Source organism: Cyprinodon tularosa, unplaced genomic scaffold (genome assembly GCF_016077235.1).
Source record: "Cyprinodon tularosa strain WSP-4 unplaced genomic scaffold, ASM1607723v1 ctg1269, whole genome shotgun sequence".
In the NCBI taxonomy this organism is placed as follows: Eukaryota; Metazoa; Chordata; class Actinopteri; order Cyprinodontiformes; family Cyprinodontidae; genus Cyprinodon; species Cyprinodon tularosa.
The window spans coordinates 28,454-53,200 of NW_024038080.1; the positions used below are offsets into that span (position 1 = coordinate 28,454).

The 24,747-nt window shown below is 43.7% G+C and overlaps 1 protein-coding gene across 1 annotated transcript in view; it reads left to right on the forward strand.

Moving 5' to 3' along the window:
• LOC119777746 (copine-4) overlaps nucleotides 1-24,747 on the forward strand; it is a 78,974-nt gene that overhangs the window by 25,109 nt on the left and 29,118 nt on the right. The window contains exons 4-9 of the mRNA XM_038276744.1: nucleotides 1,983-2,057; nucleotides 5,321-5,404; nucleotides 7,212-7,301; nucleotides 18,439-18,537; nucleotides 22,314-22,400; nucleotides 24,223-24,282. Of these exons, the coding sequence (XP_038132672.1) occupies nucleotides 1,983-2,057; nucleotides 5,321-5,404; nucleotides 7,212-7,301; nucleotides 18,439-18,537; nucleotides 22,314-22,400; nucleotides 24,223-24,282 (495 nt within the window). The remainder of the gene's footprint in view (nucleotides 1-1,982; nucleotides 2,058-5,320; nucleotides 5,405-7,211; nucleotides 7,302-18,438; nucleotides 18,538-22,313; nucleotides 22,401-24,222; nucleotides 24,283-24,747) is intronic.

Sequence of the window (24,747 nt, forward strand, 5' to 3'; positions counted from 1 at the left end):
ATTTTATTATATTAAGTTTATCATTGCAACGTAACGAGCACAATCAAATATTTAAATGTCCGTATAAATAAACACAAACATTTAAAATTAATAAAAAAAAATGTAATATTTAAAAACTTTTCAAATTAATTATTTTAATATGATTTAAAACATTGGAAACTATGAATTAAACAACTTCATATTTAAATTATGAAATTATGAATTAAATCATTTAATATCGTTGAAAAACATCTAAAATGAATTAAAAAAATGTAATATTATTTAAAAACATTTGAAATTATACACTCACCGGCCACTTTATTAGGTACACCTGTCCAACTGCTCGTTAACACTTAATTTCTAAGCAGCCAATCACATGGCGGCAACTCAGTGCATTTAGGCATGTAGACATGGTCAAGACAATCTTCTGCAGTTCAAACCGAGCATCAGTATGGGGAAGAAAGGTGATTTGAGTGACTTTGAACGTGGCATGATTGTTGGTGCCAGAAGCGCTGGTCTGAGTATTTCAGAAACTGCTGATCTACTGGGATTTTCACGCACAACCATCTCTAGGGTTTACAGAGAATGGTCCGAAAAAGAAAAAAACATCCAGTGAGCGGCAGTTCTGTGGGCGGAAATGCCTTGTTGATGCCAGAGGTCAGAGGAGAATGGCCAGACTGGTTGGAGCTGATAGAAGGGTAACAGTGACTCAAATAACCACCCGTTACAACCAAGGTGGGCAGAAGAGCATCTCTGAACGCACAGTACGTGGAACTTTGAGGCAGATGGGCTACAGCAGCAGAAGACCACACCGGGTGCCACTCCTTTCAGCTAAGAACAGGAAACTGAGGCTACAATTTGCACAAGCTCATGGAAATTGGACAATAGAAGATTGGAAAAACGTTCCCTGGTCTGATGAGTCTCGATTTCTGCTGCGACATTCGGATGGTAGGGTCAGAATTTGGCGTCTACAACATGAAAGCATGGATCCATCCTGCCTTGTATCAACGGTTCAGGCTGGTGGTGGTGGTGTCATGGTGTGGGGAATATTTTCTTGGCACTCTTTGGGCCCCTTGGTACCAATTGAGCATCGTTGCAACGCCACAGCCTACCTGAGTATTGTTGCTGACCATGTCCATCCCTTTATGACCACAATGTACCAAACTTCTGATGGCTACTTTCAGCAGGATAATGCGCCATGTCATAAAGCTGGAATCATCTCAGACTGGTTTCTTGAACATGACAATGAGTTCACTGTACTCAAATGGCCTCCACAGTCACCAGATCTCAATCCAATAGAGCATCTTTGGGATGTGGTGGAACGGGAGATTCGCATCATGGATGTGCAGCCGACAAATCTGCGGCAACTGTGTGATGCCATCATGTCAATATGGACCAAACTCCCTGAGGAATGCTTCCAGCACCTTGTTGAATCTATGCCATCAAGAATTGAGGCAGTTCTGAAGGCAAAAGGGGGTCCAACCCGTTACTAGCATGGGGTACCTAATAAAGTGGCCGGTGAGTGTAAATTTAATAATTTAATATTTAATTAAATATGAAATCTATAATTTTATATAGTTAAATTTTTAAAAGAAAAAATATGAAATTTAAAATGAAATAAAAATATTATTTGAAAGAAATTAATGTGTTTAATAATGAATATAATCATAATGTATAAATAAATATTCAGTGAATTAGTTTTATAGTTTATATTCTTGGGGGGGGGGGTTGTTTGGTCTGTTGCATTGTTATTTTTGTTGCGACCGGCTGAAATGTCTGAGAGGCCCCCCCGCTTCACGACATCCCTTCAGGTTGACCTTTGACCCTGCCCCTGCTGCCCTTTGGCACCAATCTTCCTCATTTCCCTGCAGCTTCAGGCTGTTCTGCAGATTTCTCCGCTCCTGATCTGAATGTTTAGTGTTTGATATCAACTTAATGATGGCGTCTTAGTCTCGTTTTCAGTTTCTTATCAAAGGAAATGTGTTTTTTGGGATAATCTTCAGGTCTCAGCAGAGGAGCTGACGGGGAACGATGACTACATCGAGCTCTCCTTCAGCGCCAGGAAGCTGGACGATAAGGTAGCAGCTTCTGTCTCTGAGATCCATCTTTTTTTGAATGTGTTAATAAAGGATGTAAGCAAATAATTCACTCAGGATTAATTGTGTTTTAATGAATTAAAATAGTTCCATCCGTTTGATTGATACCATCTAATTAAAAGGAATCTATCAGTATTGTAGTGTTATCATGTAGTTGCATGTAGTGCTACCGCCGTCCCCTAGAGGGCACCACAGTTTATTTTCAAGTAGAGGCTAAAGCCGAACGTACACTGTACAATTTTTTACCCTTTTTGGGCCGACTCTGCAGTCGTGCAAGAATTTTTCGATCGAGTTGAAGTCTCATGATGCGTCCTGCGTCGCATAGTATACGGGGGTAACGAGAGACAATCAACCTCTCACGAGCACCTCCCCATCAGGAATCGTAAGGTCGGGAGAAAATCAAACATATTTGAAATTCAGTCGGCCGTCGTAAGGCCGCATCAGAGCGTCGGGTCGCACAGTGTGAGAACAAACATTGTGAGCTGTGAACATTTAAACCCTGTGGTTTCGTCGTACAGTTTGAGCTGTAGCTGCGTGCAACGATTGAAAATATCGCACAGTGTACGCCCGGCTTAAGTGAAGTACCAGAGCAGAACCATTGATGGTCCAGGCCAATTATTTCAACTGTTTAATGAATTTTCTTTGGTTCTGTTAGTGAATCTAAAATCCTTCAGTTCTCCTAAACAGGCCCATTTAGCGGCGCTGCATGTAGAAGCAGCAGAACTTCTCTGCTAGATCAGAAGGAGAGGATAATTGAAAAGTTGAGGACATTACGCTAGCAGTTAGCATGATAGATGAAGGCTTTATGACCTCAAGGAGCTGAGTTCTAAGATTCGTCTGAGAGGAACCAGAACCAGAAACACCTGTTTGAAAGCTCCGCTAACAGCACAGAAGCTACGTTCACACAGCAAGCCGAAGTGACCCAAATCCGATATTTTTGCTCATATACGAACTGGATCTAATCTTCTGATGACATTCTGAGCAACAGATTAGATTTTTTTCCAATGCGATCCAGGTCACTTGGCTATGTGGTCCTGAATCCGATACATCTTTTTCCAACGCGACCTGTGTCTGAACGGTAGAGACGGACATTTTTTCGGGAATCCCACGGGTCACGGGATTCCCATGGGATTCCCGTAGGATGGGAGTCAGTATTAGTAACGATCACGTGATTGGGACGGTACAGGATTAAACATTAACGGGAGCAGACGGGAGCGGGAGCAAACCAATAGTAACCAAAAAAAACTAGGATTGATGCCAAAAAATAAAATAGAAAAAAAATCCAGTACTGGCACCGCCATTTTGTAGTTTTTTTCCTTGAAACCTACACTATAATGCGAGTCAAAAAACTACATGACCCAAAAACCAACAGTGCTTCCGCTCTTTTTCACCCGCGCTCAAAAACAAGAATGGAGGGACCAACAGTTACTACAGTTAGTAACTTAACTGACCCTTCATAGAAATTCACATTCAATGTATTGGCAGAAATCTTATTAAAGACAACAAGAATGGAAGCAGGAGCAGGAGCGGGAGTCATTCTGAATGGGAGTGGGAGTCATTTCACCAGGAGTGGGACGGGACAGGATTTAGATTTCTACTCTGGCCCGGGATCGGGACGGGACACAATTTGTTTCTCTGGGAGTGGGACGGGACAGGAGTGAAAATCCACTCCCGTGTCAGTCTCAACTGAACGTCCAGGTCGCGTTCATCCGACCTGAACGCCATTAATACTCAAAAAAGGTCACTATTCTGCATCCTGCTACGCAGAAGCAGCAAGAAAAACAACAACCATGGCGGACGATGATGCGGAGAGCAGTCTTTATTTTCAACCTTCTTGAAATGATTGTATTTTAATGCACTGATTGAGGTTGGGAGAGAAATGAAAGATGGCTGGATGAGCTCCGGCACTAACATCCGTGTCTATTTCCGCAAACACAGAGCATGCTCGCTTGTGATGTCATTGCATCCTAGTAGTGGGAAAAAAGTATTCAACTATTCATCCCAGTTAAATAAACGGAGATCGATGGATTTCACTCAGTCTGCACTCTATTTTCATATCTTTGCAAAGAGAGAACAGTTCATCATTCGGCCCTTATTGCACGGTAATCAGCCCTGTTCTGCCTGAGCAGCGTTCGTTCCTCCTTACTAACAATAATGGAAAGTAGTCAGAGTCAAAACAAATTACAGACATAACATGTTACTGTTTAACCAAAGTGTTTTTAATTTGTTTTGACTCTGACAAACTTTCTGTTATTGTCAGTAAGGAGGAACGAACGCTGCCCAGGCAGAACAGGGCTGATTACCAACACTGGAAAAAAATCAGAATCTAGATAAGTCATTTTTTTCTTAAAATAAGTGAATTTGTTCTTGTATTGAGGAGGTACAGTAAAAGGGACATTTTGCCAATGGCACAAGAAATCTTACAATTAAAATAAGAAAACACAATTACATTGTCTTATTTCAAAGTGCATTTTATCCAATTATCTTATTTCAAGAGTGAAAATACTCATTCTATTGGCGAACTATCTCATTTACCAACTCAAATTAAGGGTAAATACACTTAATTTAAGAATTTTTACTCATTTCTAGATCGTCTTTCCCATGTAAGGGCCATATGATGAACTGTTCTCTCTTTGCAAAGATATGAACATAGAGCGACGACAGAGTGAAATCCATCAACCTCCGTTTATTTAACTGGAGGGAATAGTTTAATACGTTTTTCCCCCACTACATAACCTAATAGGTTCCTGTTTTGTTATTTTTGTTAAAAATAAGTTTAATAATGTGTTAGGAAGAGTAGTTTTTGTTTATTCAGTTAATTTTTAATCCAGCTGGAACAATAAATGTTTAAAATATAATGATGTTTTGTTTTTTTAAACTCTGCATCTTGTAGAAAAATATGAAACCCTTCATGTTTTGGTAAAACAGGAAACTTGTGTTTAAGTCGATATCTTTTTTTCCCACGTTGGGATATTTCCAGAGGATCAAATGTTGGGGTGACTCTCATTCTCTGAGCCGGCTTCCCCCTGAAATATGAAAGCCTTGTTAACACGGCTATCAGATGTTCCTCAGCTTATGAGGAGGATATTTGCTCCGAATAAACCAGAACTGAAGGTTTCTTTGTCCCAGTATGAAGGAAGTGACTGGGGTTCGTATTAAAGCCGTGTGAGAACATGAAGGAGTTGGAACGTCTCTGAGGGACCCGGTGGATCTGGAGCTGAGCGCTGTCTGTGGTTTTCCTTCAGGACTTCTTCAGTAAGTCGGATCCGTTTCTGGAGATCTACAGAGTGAACGACGACGCCACCATGCAGCTCGTCTACAGAACAGAGGTACCAAATAAATAAATAAAAACTTCACGCTCCAAAACCTGCAGAAAAAAAGACTTAATCTCCACAACATGTTCCTTCATTAACATCTGTCCATCCCTGCAGCTCAGACTGAGGCACAATCTCAGAAAATATTTCAGTTTTCCACCTGTTGAATTTTCACAGTCCTCCAAACGCTTGAAGCTCTTCCGGCATCAAGAACATCCGTCCATCCATGAAAAGTTGCAGGATAATTTTTTCTCTCATCTGTCCTGCAAACGTCTCCTCGGTTGTCCAGCAGTTCAGGTCTGTGTCTGGCGATGAGGTCAGGTCTATCCAGCAGCTGGACCCTTCTCCTCCAAAGCTGCAGACTGGAAAATTTCCTTCAAGATCTTCCTCTGAGGAGCCTTTGATCCTCAGAGGGTCGCTGTTTATCGGCTGTTCTGGGATTTCCTTTCAGCCTGAGATGCAGGGATGGATCGATATTAAAGACATGATTCGGATCTCTGGTTCTGCAATCTGCAGATAAAAGCAGGAAACCAAAAGTTGCTGCTGATTCGAGCAGCAACTTTATTTCTGCACATTAATTATGTTTTTGATAAAAATCCTTTGGCTAAAATGCCATCAGAACGCTGATAATATTCAGTGTGTCTCAGCCCCCCCCTTCAGTGTCCACCATATTGGGTCAGTCCATTTGCTGCACATGTTCAGAAAGGTCCAAACAGACAGCAGCAAACCATTTGAAAACAAACCATGCAAAGAGCAGTGTTGCCAACTTAGCGCTTTAGTCGCTATATTTAGCCACTTTTCAGACCCCTCTAGCACTTTGATTTCTAAAAAGCTCCTAGCGCCAAATCTAGAGACTTTTTTTCTGCTACTGGAGACTTTGGAGACAACATCTAAAAGCAGCGAACTCTGCTCTCCAGAGCGAGTAGATTGGTAACCCCGCCTCCTGCTCTCCTCTATCTTGTCGGCTGTCATGATTCATGCAGCTATTATTTCATCCAAATGAAAAATGGAGAACAGATAAGCAGATCATGGCTTGTCTGCAGTGAAAAGAAGGACTGGGTTATTTACTTTGGCCTTTTTGGAAACACAGGAAGGAGCAATCAGCTAAGTGAGCTTAGTGCTTGGAAAAAATCTTTCATTCCTTTAGAGACAGCATGAAAAGTCAGCTGAGTACAAAACATAGAGAGGAAAACAAGAAGAAAAGGGACAAGAAGAGAGGGACACAACCTAGAACAGATCACGGATGTCTATTCTATTAACATTTCTATATCTGTAGAATGGGGCTGTTTGATGTGTTGTTTTCTCCATTCAGAGGGGCCCCTGCCTGTCTTTGCATAGGAATTTCCTAAATCCGCCCCTGGTAGGAACATGCAAACAGGCAGTTCACAACAAAAAACGGCGTCTAAAAAATAAGAAAAAAATATAGTGTTTTAAGTGAATAATTGCTTATTTTGAGCAAAATAATCTGCCAGTGCAGCAAGCAAATGAGATAAGATTTCTTAAAACAAGAACATAATATCCAAGTAGTAAGCATCCAAAAAATCTTAAATCAAGTATAAAAATCAATTTTTCTTAAACTTGTTAAGATTTTTTCTCTTATTAAGTAATTTATTCTCATTTATTAGTCATTATTGGTTAGAATTAAATGTCCTCTAACCAATTATTGCTAAAAACAAGCATACAACATGCTGATGCTCTCTTGCTGTCAGCGTAGGGATTGAGGAAATGTTCCTGTTTTATTCCAGCGTTGCTTCAGTTTCCCTGTCTGCAGGATGTTCCTCAGGCGGCTCCAGGTCTAACATCCTCTCTCTGTCTCCCTCAGACGGTCATGAATAATCTCAATCCTGTGTGGAAAACCTTCAAAGTTTCTCTGAACTCGCTCTGCAGAGGAGACCACGAGCGGAAGCTGCAGGTAAAACTCTCAGCGTCTCTGATGTCAGTCGATGGATGTGGCGGCTCCAGGCCGTCTGATTGGCTGCTGCAGCAGGTCAGAAGGTGACAGGAAAGGTTTCGCTGCCTCTTCCTCTGCCTCCATCAGCCTCAGAAATTCAGCAGCCCGATGTTTGGATCGTCTTATTTCAGCAGCGTTTAGCCGACAGGAAGGAGCTTTTAGCTTGGAATATTTGACAGGGTCTGCACCTTGTTGAATCACATCTTTAGGCTTTGCTCTGCAAGATTTTTGTAAAATACTCTCTGAAATGACTTGGAATGCAGCAAACTTTTGTCTTTCTTCTAACACTACTTTTGTCCTTATTATGTCTGTGTATTAAGTATGTGTGGTTGACTAGATCCGCTGCGCATACACGGTACAATCTTTTCAATCGTTGCACGCAGCTACAGCTCACACTACGATGAAACCGCAGGGTTTAAATGTAACACAGATTACGATGTTTGTTCTCACGCTGTGCGACCCGACACTCTGATGCGATCTACTTGCTCAGGCCGTACGTCTAAAATCCAGGTGGGACTCAGCTCCACAGTGAGATGGCGCTACTCGGACTCGTCTATCCAGAAGAAAAACCAGTAGCAGAGGAACATGAAGCTCACTAGAGTGAAACGCGCTGCCTTGGATATTTGGGCGATTTAGTGCTGAAAGCCCTAAAACGAAAAGGAGACGACGTATTTGGACAAAGACGTGGCTGAGCTAACATGGCTACTATGCTGCTGGGTTTTCCTCTGAGAGGAAGAAGAAGAAGAAGAATCCTTCTTTGCCCACGACCACCTTACGACGGTTGACTGAATTTCAAAGATGTTTGGTTTTCTCCCGACCTACGATTCCTGATGGGGAGGCGGTCGTTAGAGGCGGATCGCCCCTCGTTACCCCCTGTACGCTACACCACGCACCATTAGGATGAAAGTCGACCCGATCGAAAAAATCTCGTACGACTGGAGAATCGTCCCGAAAAGGGCAAAAAATATGACAGTGTACACCCAGCTTTAGGAAGTCATGAGATCATTTTTAGCAGCAATATTATGTTTTATTTGTTAATTCAAACAATCAGAAAGAGTAACTAAACTGTAAATCATTCTGATGATATGTTTACGTTGGCCGTCCTTCGTGCTCGTCCTCATTTTCCCTTACCGGTGGTGAGTCTGACTGATTACTAATCTTCTTTTGGAAAGTAAGCTTGTATGAGCGACGCAAACAGCAACTGTTAAACAGAGCGTCCATGAGGAGAAATGGGCTTGCTCACATTTAATAGGCGGTCAGGAGCAGGTATAGGGTTGTGCATGCAATTTTCTTTTAAGTGGAGAGGGCTGGACTTTTCGAAAATTCGTGAAAATGCCTTTAAATGCCGCTATGCCTTAGCAAAAAGTAGTTTATTCAAGTATACCAAAAGTGCACTAATTTCATACTTAAAATCAGGCAGTGCACTTAGAGTTTACTTCTTCTAAACTATATGAAATATAAAATTGTACAGAACAGTTGTATGAAACACACAATCATGAAAATAAAATACACACAATAAAATCAACAATGAAATAAAATAATAGCAATACTTGGCCAAGTTCTAATTCTCAGTTCTAAATATCTTGGGTGCACCCTCTTAATCTGAATTCAAATTGGTAATAAACAATTCAGATTAAATTCAGTTCCAATTCAGGTTTGACTCATCATCATTCACCTGAGGAGAATGTCCACCACAGCGGTCTGTTTTAATGTCCGAAATAAATCTTGCAAAAAAATAAGGTCTTAAATCCTAAAATCAAACAATAAAAGTGAAAAAATGTCAGTCAATGGTCCCGTGCATAACCAACTGTGCGTGAAGATGTGAGTGAAACAGGCCTACCACACCGCAGGGTGCAGCAGGACTCCAAATGGAAAAGAATGAATCCAGTTCTTTCTCTAAGTCCAGGTGGGAAGGCTCGCCATCAATCACCGGAGGAACCCACCTCAGGAATAATCCAGCATAAAGAAAAAAAAAACCTGACCTGTCAACAGACAGGACCAGCAGAATAACAGAATTTTTATTAAGCTGTTCTAGCTTTAATCCTTGAATCATGCTTCTCTAGATATCATATCCAACATCAATGTGTTAAGTTACTCAATTTTGAAATAACCATTTCCCTTTTACCTCAATGCAGTATTTCACCACATTATCAATTCACTTATTCTTCTAATTGTAAAATATTTTTCAACACAATAATAAAACGTTACATTTTAACCAACTCAGTAAAAATTTACATTTTAATTATTAACTACATCCAACTAAATGCTATTTTTCAACAGCAATGTGATGAACAGAACAAAAACCTAAAGGAAATGCACAAAATATGCTTACCGATCTCACTGCAACCTGTTTGGGACAACAATATGATGGACAGGTGGGGCACTTCAACTGAATGGAGAACAAAATGAACCTCCAGAAACTAATAGCTAAGAGCTAACAAGGCTAGCAAGGTAGCTTTAATGCTCGGCAGAAAACTTTAGTTTTTAACTCACCTCAACTATTTCCAGCTTGAACTGTGGATGATAAACGGTAATTTTAACTGCAAACTGTTTGTTTTAAGTTTGTATCCGAACTATAACTGTCAGACTATCACACTGCACAGCTCAGCAGTCTCCTCCTCATGCCAGAACTGGTACTGCAGACGCGGGGAAACAAGACGGGACCCGCGCGGCAGTGGTCCTCTGACTCTTAAAGAGACATCGCCATTTTATGTATGTTACATGTACTTTAAACTTAAAAATGTCCCAATTTAGTTCTATGGAGTATTACTTTAGTAATACTTCAAGTACACTAAAAGTACATTGTTCGGTGTACTTTCTAAACTTATACTTAAGTATTCTTAATAGAATTTACTTCACGTATACCACTTTTTTTTTTACAAAGGGATGCCTTTAAACTTACTGCTAAAGGTGAAACTTGATTGCTACATTCATAACAAGTTGAACAATGACAAACTGAAAAACAGTCCACAAATACAACAACACAATCTGCAAAGCAACAGAGCGAAACGTGCAGAAAATCCTCTGGACTTTGTTTCCAAGTTTGAAGACGTTTCTCTTCCATCCAGGAAGATTTTTCAATTCCAAATGTCAGAAATAGCGTTTAGTTCCAGGTTTTATCCAGCAGCCCAACAAAGCCTGGTTTTAGTTTAGAAAACATGCAAATAGAAACGGATGAACGGGTCCCCCCCTTTGGAATAGGGGTCGTCTTTGAAAGGGGGTTGTTAGGGGGAATAGTTGGCCTGGCTGAATAGGTGAGGTCATCTTTTCCCCTGTAAAGGGGTTGGGATTGCAGACTGTACGGTGGCCCTGAAGTGCAAACTGCAACTACAAATCTAAAAGCGCAACTACATTAAGGAAAACACAATTACATTAACCTACCGGAAAAGGCAGGAACCAGTGGGAAACATGAGACATCGCTGATTGGACGACGGCGCCGTGTGACCCTTGAACCGGAAGTTGCGTAGTCTGAACAGTCCAGCTTCTTTTAAGTGTGTCTTCAGTGTACGCAAACTAACTGAAATTTGGTGATTAGTCTTGAGCACATCCAGTATCACCTCGTACGTATGTCCTGATTCAAAATATTCCTGGATAACGGCAGCTATGTTTGGAGCGCCGACAATATCCATGTTTTCAAAAGCCGCAGCAGGCAGAATGACTTCCGGTTCAAGGGTCAAACGGCGCCGTCGTCCAATCAGCGATGTCTCATGTTTCCCACTGGTACCTACCTTTTCCGGTAGGTTAATGTAATTGTGTTTTCCTTAATGTAGTTGCGATTTTAGATTTGTATTTGCAGTTTGCACTTCAGAGCCACCGTAAGACTGGGACCCATTCATCCATTTCAGTTTGCATACAATCTATGCCCGTACTCATTGTTAGGTAAAAGCAGGAAGGCGTTGATCATCAGATTTTTTAACCCAGCAGATCCGGCAGCCAAGCTTGGGGGCCGAGGCCCCATCCCCTGAAATGAGACATGAATCATCAGGAGGTCAGAATGTAGATCAGATCAGAGGAAATTAGCAGCTCTGCTTCCCAGCAGGTTTTGGAAGGTTGTTTAAATGAGAAGTTGCTGTTTTTCCTTTCATGCTTCTTCATATCTGCTGCATGCAGAGTAAAAATCTGTTTCTCCTGAATACGTCCAGAAAAGAAGCCGTCAGGAAGCACAGATTTATGGGAATTTGTGTTGCACAGCTAGCCTGGTGAGCTACTGTGGCCGACAAGATAATCATTGATGCAACTGCTAGCCAGCCACAACAGCTCGCTAATTTAGCTGATTTCCTGCCACCAGTGTATACCTGACTGTAAATCACATGCTAGACGAGGACTAGCCAGGAAGTCAGCGATGGCTGCGACTGCTGCGATTTGATTGGCTCCTAGATGTTAACGTTGTCTGCATAGAAGGAGAGCAGTGATTGGAGGAGAAGATCTCTGTGGTTCCCTGTAACGCAGCTAAACTGGGAGCATGGTGAGTTATTTCTGATGGAGGGTCCAGTAACTGAGGTTACAATAACAAAGAAAAAGTCCGGTCAGCAAGAAATAACCAGTTGGTCATTATCTATACCTAAAACTAATACGTTTGCAGTGATAAAAAAAATAAAAATAATAAATTAGTCGCGATCGCTGAGTCTGGGAGCAGCCATCTTTGCCCAAATATAGTAGCCCCTCCCTCCTGCCATCTTCCAGCAGTGACGTCATGGTGCGGTAAGCCTAGCGCCATTCTCCCCGCTTTACAAGCTAAATCAATGGGAACTACTAGACACATCTGCAATCAACAACAATTATTGAAGATTTCCAGAGGACTTCACCATTGAAATTCACCAGAGCTATAGTGAAACTGACAATGCCCACGTGCATGGCAGCTGGATGCTGGAATACATCGGGTAAAAGTGAAAAAAAGTTATTCCACCTTTCTGATTCCTGATCCTCCACGGACGGGTTGGTCGTTGGATCGCCAACTTGAAGAGGGAGGATTTGCCATCGAACTTCTGGCCAGAGAAAAAACACGTAATATGTAGCCAACATTTGGAAGAAGAATGTTTTCAAGATGACTTGGATAATAGCGCGTTGTGACAAACACCAGATACAGCACTGGGACTTGATCAACAGCCGATACCGCACCGTGACGTCACTAACCAGTTGGTGGCAGTAGTGTTCTTTGACAAACATGGATGCCTCCAGTAAAACACATTCACATGAAAATTACTCTGAATTAAAAACACTGATTATTTATTGAACAGGATGGAATCATTTCACATTTAAAGAACTTTCAGAAGTTTGGATTCTCAATATGAGCGACTTTTCCTTTAAAGGTAGGAAAGAAGATTCTATGGATGACATGTGCAACGGCTTTTGGACATATCAGTGACATATCTCTGTGCTGGAAATGCCTCCGCCGGTAATTTTGTATTTCACCTATAGAGGCAGCAAAGTGCCAGGATGCACCTAGTCAGTAGGAATTCTCCATAAGAAGAAAAGGTCTCTGCCGTCATTATCACTGCAAGTTATATTTAAAATTTGTTGGTTTGTTCTAGCTGCAGCTGATGCTACTTTTAATACAGAATTAAAGTTATTTATATATGTAACGATCCAGAATCCCTTCATCTCATTGGTCGAGTCAAGTGTTGCTCGCGGTGAAGATAGCGGGAGACAACAGAGCAGCATCACCAGGCTCGGACTGGGAACGATTTTTGGCCCTGGCATTATTCCATCCACACAGACCCATCTGCCAGTCTAGGCGGCATGTGGGCAATGAAATAGAATAATGCAAACAGATGCAAAACCCCATCATGCATTGCAACTTATTTTTGCAAAATATTCTAACATAAATTCGCCAAATATAAGAGGGACTTCGTAGTTTGGTTTAAAGAAAGCATTTTTGTTTTATTATTATTCAGGTTCTTGCAAGGATTTTACAGTTTGAAGAAATAGAAAATGACACCATATTCCAACCGTCACAAAGATGTGCATGAAGGAAGGGCTATATATACTGCATTATCATTTAGGGAGTTAACACTGGGTTACTGCTTCAGCTCCTTCAGTTATTTACTGTCACAGGTAGGAGCTTCAGCCGGAGTATAACTGTTGGGGCCCCTATGATTTAAGGAGGGCCGGCCCTCGCACGCTGACATTAGGCCCCGCCCACCTCTCAGGTTACCAGTCTGTGTCATGAAGGGATTAGATGTCTAACCCATATGCAGAAACACACGGAGGTTAGGAGAAAGTTCAAAAGGTCTATTGACAAAAGGTGTAAATAAAATGTGAACAGGAACTTGGGTGGTCAGACTGGTCACAGCTGGATCTCCACTGAGGAGGACAGAGAGGTTAGAGGAGTTCCAGGTAAACTGCTGTTTATCAGATGATGGGGGGGAATACCTGCTTAGAAGTGGAACTGATCAGCAGGGGGGGAAACTTGAGGGTCCAGAGGCTAGTAGGCAGGCAGAGGGCTGAGGGCTAGCAGAGACTGAACTGAGTGCAGGCAGGCGGAGAACTGAGAGCTTGGCAGAGGCAAACTGAGTGCAGGCAGGCAGATTCCAGGTTGAGGTCTCTCTCTTCAGTGTTTCAGGTTTCCAGGCAGGTCAGGTTCTGAGAGACAGGGAGAAAACAGGGTCAGACAGGTTCACAAGAATCAGGCAAGATCTGGTAGACTGGCTCAGGCTTTGCTGGTACCATTACTGGCAAACACTCTGGCACTGGAGTGTCAGTCTCCGCCTCCTTAAGTAGGAGCCTCCTGATGAGCAGATTGAAGACAGGTGTTGCAGTCAGCTCATGCCCCCAGGTGATCTAGTGCGCCTTCTGGTGGAGAAGATGGACACAGCCTCCAGATCCCAACAGTCTGAGCCAAAGACAAACAACTCCTCACTGCTGCAAGATTTCAGAGAAAATAAAAGTGGAAAAAATGTAGACTATTGCTGCAAAATTTAGCTTTTTTTTTTTTTTACAACTACAGCCTACAGTTATTGCATTTAAGGCACGAATACACTCACCGGCCACTTTATTAGGTACCCCATGCTAGTAACGGGTTGGACCCCCTTTTGCCTGCAGAACTGCCTCAATTCTTGGTGGCATAGATTCAACAAGGTGCTGGAAGCATTCCTCAGGGAGTTTGGTCCATATTGACATGATGGCATCACACAGTTGCTGCAGATTTGTCGGCTGCACATCCATGATGCGAATCTCCCGTTCCACCACATCCCAAAGATGCTCTATTGGATTGAGATCTGGTGACTGTGGAGGCCATTTGAGTACAGTGAACTCATTGCCATGTTCAAGAAACCAGTCTGAGATGATTCCAGCTTTATGACATGGCGCATTATCCTGCTGAAAGTAGCCATCAGAAGTTGGGTACATTGTGGTCATAAAGGGATGGACATGGTCAGCAACAATACTCAGGTAGGCTGTGGCGTTGCAACGATGCTCAATTGGTACCAAGGGGCCCAAAGAGTGCCAAGAAAATATTCCCCACACCATGACACCACCACCACCAGCCTGAACCGTTGATACAAGGCAGGATGGATCCATGCTTTCATGTTGTAGACGCCAAATTCTGACCCTACCATCCGAATGTCGCAGCAGAAATCGAGACTCATCAGACCAGGCAACGTTTTTCCAATCTTCTATTGTCCAATTTCCATGAGCTTGTGCAAATTGTAGCCTCAGTTTCCTGTTCTTAGCTGAAAGGAGTGGCACCCGGTGTGGTCTTCTGCTGCTGTAGCCCATCTGCCTCAAAGTTCCACGTACTGTGCGTTCAGAGATGCTCTTCTGCCCACCTTGGTTGTAACGGGTGGTTATTTGAGTCACTGTTGCCCTTCTATCAGCTCCAACCAGTCTGGCCATTCTCCTCTGACCTCTGGCATCAACAAGGCATTTCCGCCCACAGAACTGCCGCTCACTGGATGTTTTTTCTTTTTCGGACCATTCTCTGTAAACCCTAGAGATGGTTGTGCGTGAAAATCCCAGTAGATCAGCAGTTTCTGAAATACTCAGACCAGCGCTTCTGGCACCAACAATCATGCCACGTTCAAAGTCACTCAAATCACCTTTCTTCCCCATACTGATGCTTGCTTTGAACTGCAGGAGATTGTCTTGACCATGTCTACATGCCTAAATGCACTGAGTTGCCGTCATGTGATTGGCTGCTTAGAAATTAAGTGTTAACAAGCAGTTGGACAGGTGTACCTAATAAAGTGGCCGGTGAGTGTATGTTTACAAGTTTGCACAAGTTTGCTGCTGCACTAAAAATGTGCACTATTTATTTATTTATTATATATATAATTTGACAGTTTGAAGCTAAGCAGGACGGGCTTATGTTTAAGATAATCATTTTATTCAGCAAATTTTGTTATTTTGTACTAAAGTGAATTGCTGAATAATAATGTTTTCCATGGGTTCAAGTCGCTCACAAATATGCATCTAATTCAAAGCAGATTTCAGTCAAATAGTTTAAAAAAAATAAATTTCGCACACAAAGGGGGGCTAAAAAAATCACCACGCCAGGAGGGGTGAAGGCAGGCGGGTCAGCTGGGACGCACGGGAGGTTTCCCTTTTCTTTCTTTTCAGGGAGTTGGCAGCCCTACTTCCAAGTGATGTTACCATGGTGATTCCCCCCTTCTTGATGAGTAAGGGGGGGGGGGGGGGGGGGGGGGAGAGAACAAGGAGCCTCAAACTATCTGATTCTGTATGAGAACCAAAACAACAGAACTAATCTGAACCTTCAGATTAGGTTCAGCTGATTCTTTAGGTCCGTTTTCCATCTCTGTCAGCAAAGGAGCAGAGCTGAGGAGGCACCATTATCCAGAAGGAAACACCAGCTCCTAACCGCTCCTTCAGGCGGGATGAGTTCCACGTAAATGAGTCTGAGAGCTCCCCACGGAGCTGCAGGGGCTCTCTGAAGCAGAAAACCCTGTGTTTCCATCCAGGAACCATCTGAGCCGCTAATTTGTCAGAGCGAATGAAGCTGTGAGGCTGACAGCTCATTAAAAGCCTCAGTGTGTTTCCTCCCAGGTAGATGAGGGAGGAATCCCCCTCCTTCCCTTTAATCGTCATGTGTTGCTTCATTTCTGTGAAGTTGAAGGCTCGTCCGGCCGTCTGCGTTGCTGCTGCTCGCTTTAATGAGCGGGGAAGGAAACATGCTGAAGTATGCACAGAGATGCATTCTCCCGCGCTCTTTACCCGCCTCAGCAATCACTCCAACATGGCCCCAAAATCTTAACCTGTCTGAGCTTCTTTCTTAAAACATCAAGCTGTGATGTTCCTAATGTCTGCAGCATCGTTGTGATTGTTGAGGTCTGATAAACCTCCTTCAGATCTGAGGGCGTCTGTCAGCAGCAGTCAGCTCTCCACCGCCGCTCGTTAGGGTTCAGCATCGTTATCTGACTGCAGAAGGATTTTCCAGAGTCGAATCACCGCAGGGGTCCAACTGCAGGACCCCATCATAGGTGCATGAAGTAAAGCTGCAGGATTTCTTCTCTGCAAACAGCCACCGGCTTCTCTTAATGAAGTGCTGCATAATAAAAAAAAAAAAAATGGAGGTTGTTAGATTAGAGAATCAGCAAAAAAAAAAGATGTTTTTCTATCCATTTCAATTCAGGAATAAATGAAAAAATTGAAAAGTCTGGATTATTTAGCTTATGCAGGTGAAGATTCTCAGTCATCAGGTCAGAGTCATTCCAAAAAGGATAAAAATCAATCCACTGGACTTTGTTTCCAAGTTTGAAGACGTTTCGCTTCCCATCAAGGAAACTTTTTCTATTAAAAATTTCAGAAATAGCGTTTAGTTCCAGGTTTTATCCAGCAGCCCAACAAAGCCTGGTTTTAGTTTAGAAAACATGCAAATAGAACCAGAAGTTCGGGTCCACCTGCGATGGACTGGCGACCTGTCAAGGGTGAACCCCGCCTCTCGCCCGTAGACAGCTGGAGACCCCACTTAAGCGTGTCTGAAAATGGATGGATGGATGGAACAGGTCCACCGCTTAGTAATGGGGAATCATTTTGGGTTCTTTGTTAGCCTGCAATACCCGACACTGGTCTATGCCTCTGAAAGGGAGGTCGTTATGGGGCATTGTTGGCCTGGCTGCAGGCGAGATGTCGGGTTGAAATGATAGCAGGAAGGAATGAACTCTATGGCTGCATTGTAGGTTTTGAAGGAGCTATAATTTTAATTCTATACGTTATTTAATGGAAAAACCGCAATTAACCCTTTAAAGTCAAGTGTATCATATTTGATACAGGAGATTTTGAAACCTCTGCATCATCAGTGTGAAGTTTTTGTTCTTCAAACCCTGACCTACATAATCAGACACACGTAGTGAACAGAAAACATATGAAAGATGATATAGAAATGCGTAATATATCGAAATTGATGCAAATAAATAATGTAATTTAATGTTTTTACAAAATTTATATAGTTATTTCATTTGTCACAAAGTTTCAATGCCAATTCTAATTTTGGAAAATTAGAATCTTCTGTCAATTATTTCCTGGTTCAGGCTTTAAAGGGTTAATAAAATTGATATTTTGAAGTTAGACGAAGATATTCGTTGATTTTAGCACGTTTATAATGTAAACAACATTAAAAGAAAAGCTCTTTGGGCGTGCAGGTGACCCAACGTACGAAGGCCTTAGTCCCAGAGGCCAGGTGACCCGGGTTCGAAACCGTGCTCTCATTCCCCCTTTCCTGTCAGCCTACTGTCAGAAAAACAAGCCACTAGTGTAAAAAAAAAAAAAAAAGAAAAGCTCTTTATGTGGGATAGACTGACAACAAGTTTCACTTTTTACTACAATGGATGAATTCATGATTTTTTAATTTATATAGATAAAAAGGTCAATATTTGGGAGAACTTGATCTCAGCAGTATTGATCCGCCTCCATCAGGATCACAAGCTTTAATGAGAAAGTGTAAAAACCAATCAGCGTACCGTGTGGTTCAATAGAATCAATGAAAGTTCTCCGTACCACCTTTATCTAAAAAGCAAAAGAGAGAAAGGATAGAAATAGAATGAATAGAAAAGCAAAGGTTGGGTCCTGAGGAAATCCTGGAGGAACGGGGAGCAGCTGGATTAGCAGCTCTGGTGATGATGGTTCCTGCGTTCTTGTCCTGCAGTGCACCGTGTGGGACTGGGACTCCAACGGGAAACACGACTACATCGGGGAGTTCGAGGCCTCGTTCAAGGAGATGAGGGGAGCCATCGATGGGCGACAGGTGAGGCGTCACCATCCTCCTCCGAAAAACCCTGCAGGTCTGAATCTATCTGCAAACTGCGACTGAAAGGCTTAAAAACACCAGAACAGGTTATTAAGATTGATGTGTTTGATATAAAAGCTATTAGCAGTCTGGATGTGGACTGCAGGTTTATCGGCTGCTAAAGGTCGTCCTTCGGCTTTAAATAGAGCGGGAGCTCAGGCAGCTGGTTCAGCTGGCAGACAGGCGCTCAGGTATCTGTTCTCTGCACGTCTCCCTCTGCTGCACAATCAATTTAGCGACTCAGCGAGTGTCAGACTGAGCGACACCGCGGCCCGAACACCCTGACACACACCAGGCCAGGCGCTGCCCTGCTGCCCGCCCTTATCAGCCTGAGCTGTTGGTGAGGAAGGAGACACCTGCTGGTCCACCTGCACAGATCTTCAGACAGATCATTCATGGTTGGTTCCTTCTTCTAATGAAGGAGTTAAAGTCTGTTCTGAGGAGCAGGAATTAAAGTCTAAGGAGAAATAGATCCAGATGTTTCCTTCATCATCAGTGATGTTATTAAGGTGAGCTCTTATTACCTGAGATCTTCTCCAGTCCTGAAGCTGCTTCTTTCTGATTTGAATCTTCTTCCAGAAATGCTCCACAGAGAGGAACTTTGATCTTGGATGAGCAGGAACCATTGTTCCTGGTAAAAGTCCAAACCATAACTATTTGTTTTGAGGTGCATCAGCACTGCAACAGTGGAACAGGCCCACAGCATGATGCTGCCACCACCATGCTTCACCAGTTACTACTGTAGCATCAAATTCGACAGTTTTCTGTCCACGGAGCCAGCTGCACTGAAGATGTCTGATCTGGAAGAAAGACTTCTCAGTTTATGGTGATTTTCACTATCGACAGTCATAGTGGCGTTCCAGCGGTTTCTTCACCAGCATCCAGTTTTTTAATGGCAGGCTTTAGCCTGAGTGATTGTTCCTGGTTTATTCCTGGTCCCTGGGTCATTCCTGGTTCCTAGATGATTCTTGTTCCTGAATGATTCCTGGTTCCATGGTGGTTCCTGGTTCCTGGGTGGTTCCTGTTCCTCAATGATTCCTAGTTCCTTGGTGGTTCCTGGTTCCTGGGTGGTTCCTGGATGTTTCCTGGTTCCTTGTTTATTCCTGTTCCTTTGTGGTTCCTGGGTGGTTCCTGGATCCTGGGTGGTTCCTAGTCCCTTGATGATTCCTGTTCCTGAAATATTCCTGGTTCCTTGGTGGTTCCTGGGTGGTTCCTGGTTCCCGGGTGGTTCCTGATTCCCGGATGATTCCTGGTTCCTGGATGATTCCTGTTCCTCGATGATTCCTAGTTCCTTGGTGGTTCCTAGTTCCTGGGTGGTTCCTGGATGTTTCCTGGTTCCTTGTTTATTCCTGTTCCTTTGTGGTTCCTGGGTGGTTCCTGGATCCTGGGTGGTTCCTAGTCCCTTGATGATTCCTGTTCCTGAAAGATTCCTGGTTCCTTGGTGGTTCCTGGGTGGTTCCTGGTTCCCGGGTGGTCTCTGGATAATTCCTGGTTTCTTGGTGGTTCCTGGTTCCTGGATGATTCCTGATTCCTGTGTGATTACTGGTTCCTTGTTTATTCATGGTTCCTTGGTGGCCCCTGGTTCTGGGGTGGTTGCTGGATGATTCCTGGTTACAGTTTTTTTTTTATTGTTCTGGGTGATTCTTGGGTGGTTCCTGGGTGGTTCCTAATTGATTCCTGGTTCCTTTGTGGTTCCTGGATCCTGGCTGGTTCCTAGTTCCTGGATGGGTCCTTTTCCTGAAAGATTCCTGGTTCCTTGGTGGTTCCTGGTTCCCAGGTGTTTTCTGGATAATTCCTGGTTCCTTGGTGGTTCCTGGTTCCGGGGTGGTTGCTGGATGATTCCTGGTTACAGTTTTGTTATTGTTTCTGGGTGATTCTTGAGTGGTTCCTGGTCCCTGGGTGGTTCCTGGGTGGTTCCTGGTTCCCAGGTGTTTTCTGGATAATTCCTGGTTTCTTGTTTATTCCTGGTTCCTTTGTGGTTCCTGGATCCTGGCTGGTTCCTAGTTCCTGGATGGGTCCTGTTCCTGAAAGATTCCTGGTTCCTTGGTGGTTCCTGGTTCCCAGGTGTTTTCTGGATAATTCCTGGTTTCTTGTTTATTCCTGGTCCCTGGGTGGTTCCTGGTTGGTGATTCTTCAGTGGTATCTTTGTGATTCCTGGGTTGTTTATGGTTCCTGAGTGGGTTATGACTGGGTTCTTAGTGGTTTCTTTTTTATTCCTGGTTCCTGGGTTGTTTTTTTGGTAATTCCTGAGTGCTTCCAGGGTGATGTCTTGATAGTTCCTAAACACTTGGGGATATTAATGTATTCCATAGAAAGTTGGTTCCCAAACTTGTCCAGACTGGTTTTTTATCTACATCAAACAGGTTAGCAGTGAGCTTCAGGACTGATTCCTATTAAACTTAATTTATCATTAAAAACTGCAAACTAGAACTGCTTTATTTTCCTTCAATTGAATTCTTTGGAGGATTAAAAGTTCCTGTCAGAAATTTCTGGAGGAAATGTAGAATTAACCAAACCTTCAAAGGAAGAAGTGAACCATCCCTAACTGAGGAAATGAACTGTTTCAGAGGCCAAATGTTCTGTTGATCAATTGAAAGGAATTAATGAAGGATTTACCAGAACTTCCTCCTATTTCTGCTCTCAGAACTGTTTCTGGTTTCTGCAGTTTTTGCAGCTGATAATTTTAACCTGAGGAATTCAAGCTGCATGTTTCTCATCTGTGATAAAAAGTAGAACCATATTTTCTCCTGACATCACATCCACCTGCCTCAGATCCCGTCCAGGTTTGGATCAACTCCCGGGGGATCAGTCTGACCTGGAAGCGGCCCATTAGCCCTGCTTGTTTTCTCTAATTGAAAAATTATACTTTAAGATTATAGAGCTTAGAGCATCTTTGATCAATAATAGTTAATAAAGGGTCTAATGAATCCAGATAAAGGTTCCCCTGAAGGAATACGCCATGTTCCCTTCATTCCCAGTATGTTCTGTGGGTTTCCATCCCAAAGCAGCTAACAGGCCGATTTCTCAGCTCTGCTCCTCGGCAAACGAGGTTCCTCACAGACGATCTCTGGAAAGACAACAGAATTCCTCGGCAGAATTCCTGGGCTCATTCCTGGATCATTTATGTGACACAGATGGAGTCATAGCGCCGTGTGTCACCGTGCTCTCCGGGTTTGATCTGATGGAGTCAGAACAGACCCGACTAGAGAGTCAGTGTGTGTTTGGTTCTGCTGAAGTCCAGTCTCTACCTCTGAGCTCCAATCTGGGTCCAAAACATTCACACAGAACTAATATAAATAGAAAAAAATGTGTTCCTGTTCCTGGTTGTGTCCGGCCATCTCACCCAATGCAGAACCGTCAGCCGAGATGGATATATACCTAGAACCTCCTCTTTCATCAGTGGGAGTGTTGGTCTAGGGTTAGAGCAGTGCGCTTGTGCTTTGAGATGGTTGTAAGTACCCGGTTCGATCCCCAAGGGGGGGTTAAATGTAGAGAGGGAATTTCTCCAGTGTGCGTTCAATAAAGTTCAATTATTGTATCTTAATTATTGCTTTTATTATTTGAACTTTCTCCATCTTCAGTAGTTTTTCAGAGGTTTCTACTGTTCTAGGTTCCACTTAGATCTTCCAAATCCAGCTGAATGTTTTGCCAATAGAACAGAAATAAGCTGCAGGTTCTGTCAGGAACAGAAAGACAGAACCGCTTTAACTCCTCCCCCTGTGCTTGTGTTGCAGGTCCAGTGGCCGTGCATGAATCCCAAATATAAAGTCAAGAAGAAGAACTACAAGAACTCTGGGATTGTTATTCTGAACCAGTGCAAGGTGACTCCCTGACTCTGATGTCTCCTCATTTTCTCCTGCAGGCTGACAGTCAGACCCATAGATTGTTAGAAGAAGCAATTATTCAGCTGGAATAACCTGGAATATGCTGCTGGAACAGGAGGAGAAGCGGACAGGAAACCCTGTGGGAACCCCGGGAAACCCTGGGGGAAGCCTGTGCAAACCTTGGAAACCCTGGGAAACCCTGTGGAACCCTGGGAAACCCTGGGGGAACCCTATGGAACCATGGGGGAACCCTGTGGAACCCTGGGGGAACCATTGGAAACCCTGTGGAACCCTGGGAAACCCTATGCAACCCTGGGGGAACCCTGTGGAACCCTGGGAGACCCTGGGGGAACCCTATGGAACCCTGGGAAACCCTGTGGAACCCTGGGAAACCCTGGGGGAACCCTATGGAACCATGGGGGAACCCTGTGGAACCCTGGGGGAACCATTGGAAACCCTGTGGAACCCTGGGAAACCCTATGGAACCCTGGGGGAACCCTGTGGAACCCTGGGAGACCCTGGGGGAACCCTGGGAAACCCTGTGGAACCCTGGGAGACCCTGGGGGAACCCTATGGAACCCTGTGGAACCCTGGGAGACCCTGGGGGACCCCTCTGGAACCCTGGGGGAACCCTGTGGAACCCTGGGAGACCCTGGGGGAACCCTATGCAACCCTGGGAAACCCTGTGGAACCCTGTGGAACCCCGGGAAATCCTGGGGGAACCCTATGGAACCCTGGGAAACCCTGTGGTTCCCTTGGGAAACCCTGTGGAACCCTGGGGGAACCCTATGGAACCCTGGGAAACCCTATGGAACCCTGGGAAACCCTGTGGAACCCTGGGGGACCCTGTGGAACCCTAGGGAACCCCTGGAAACACTAGGGGAACCCTATGGAACCCTGGGACACCCTGTGGAACCCTGGGGGAACCCTATGGAACCCTGGGAAACCCTGTGGAACCCTAGGGAACCCCGTGTAATCCTGTGGAACCCTGGGGGAACCCTGTGGAACCCCGGGAAACCCTGGGGAACCTATGGAACCCTGGGAAACCCTGTGCAACCCTGGGGGAACCCTTGGAAACCCTGTGGAACCATGGGGGAACCCTGCAACTGAATGAATATCAGATAATATTCAGGCTGACGACGCTCCCTCTTCTACACATTCCCCCAGATCCATCCTCAGCAAGGAGGAGAAACTGAATCATGGACCAGATGATTCCCTCCGATCTGCAGGCAGCAGAGAAACAAAGATCTTAGTTCAGAAGGCGCTTGGCATTGGATGATGGAATGAGAACGAGCCGCTGCCCTCCTTCCATCAGAACCACATGACACGTGAACTTTTCCCCTGATCCAGTTCTGTCAGAGCAAACCGAGCCGTGACAGACGGAGCTGGAACATTTTCTCCATTGTTAAAATCACTTGATTATATTTCAGGCTGCAACACATTCCCAGCTTCACAGCACTGTTCTCTCCCCTCCAGAACCACCAGAACCCAGAGTTTCTGGTGTCCATGGAGTGACTTCCTTTGGGTCAGAGAGACGGGCAGCTGAACGGATCATTAACCATTTCACTGGGGAGCTTTTTACTTTTATGACATCATCCTTTCGTCCTCTCTCCTGTCCCTTCCTGTCTGAGCAAGACGTCCAGATCGACCCAAAAAGCTTCACTGTTTTAATTGATGATGTTTCAGTGTTTCTGAGGTCATTATGAGTCCAGTTTTCAGAACCACTCAGACCCATGTTTTCCGGCATCAGTACCGGGAGCTTTATTCAGCCCGCTCTTCTCTGATTGGCTGCTTCACTGCTTTCCCTTCCTGTCTGCAGATCATCAAGATGCACTCCTTCCTAGATTACATCATGGGAGGCTGTCAGATCCAGTTCACCGTAAGAACACACACACACACCTCTCTATGTTTGTGGGGACTTTCCATTGACTTCCATTCATTTCTACAGCTTGACAGTCACCCTAAACTCAATCTTTTTTTTTTTTTTTTTTTTTTTTTTTTTTTTTTTTTTTTTACAGTGTCCTGTCTGGCAAGGTGGCAATAAGAATAATTGTCTTGATGCCAAAAGGAGCCCAACAGATTTTACTTTCACAAGTGTAGCGGTATCGCAATTGCCATACCGCTCCACTTGTTTCATGTATATAAATTGCTTTATTATAATTATGCAGGGAGTTTTACAGTTCATATGGACACTGCAATGTAAGTAGAGCAGAAAAACAGAAGAAGAAGAAGGAAAAAGAAAAAGAAAAAAACAGGACAAAAGATGAAAGAAAGAGGAGATAGGAAGGAGACAATGACAAAACATTTTCGGTCTGCTTCAACACCTGTAATGAGATGGAGAAAA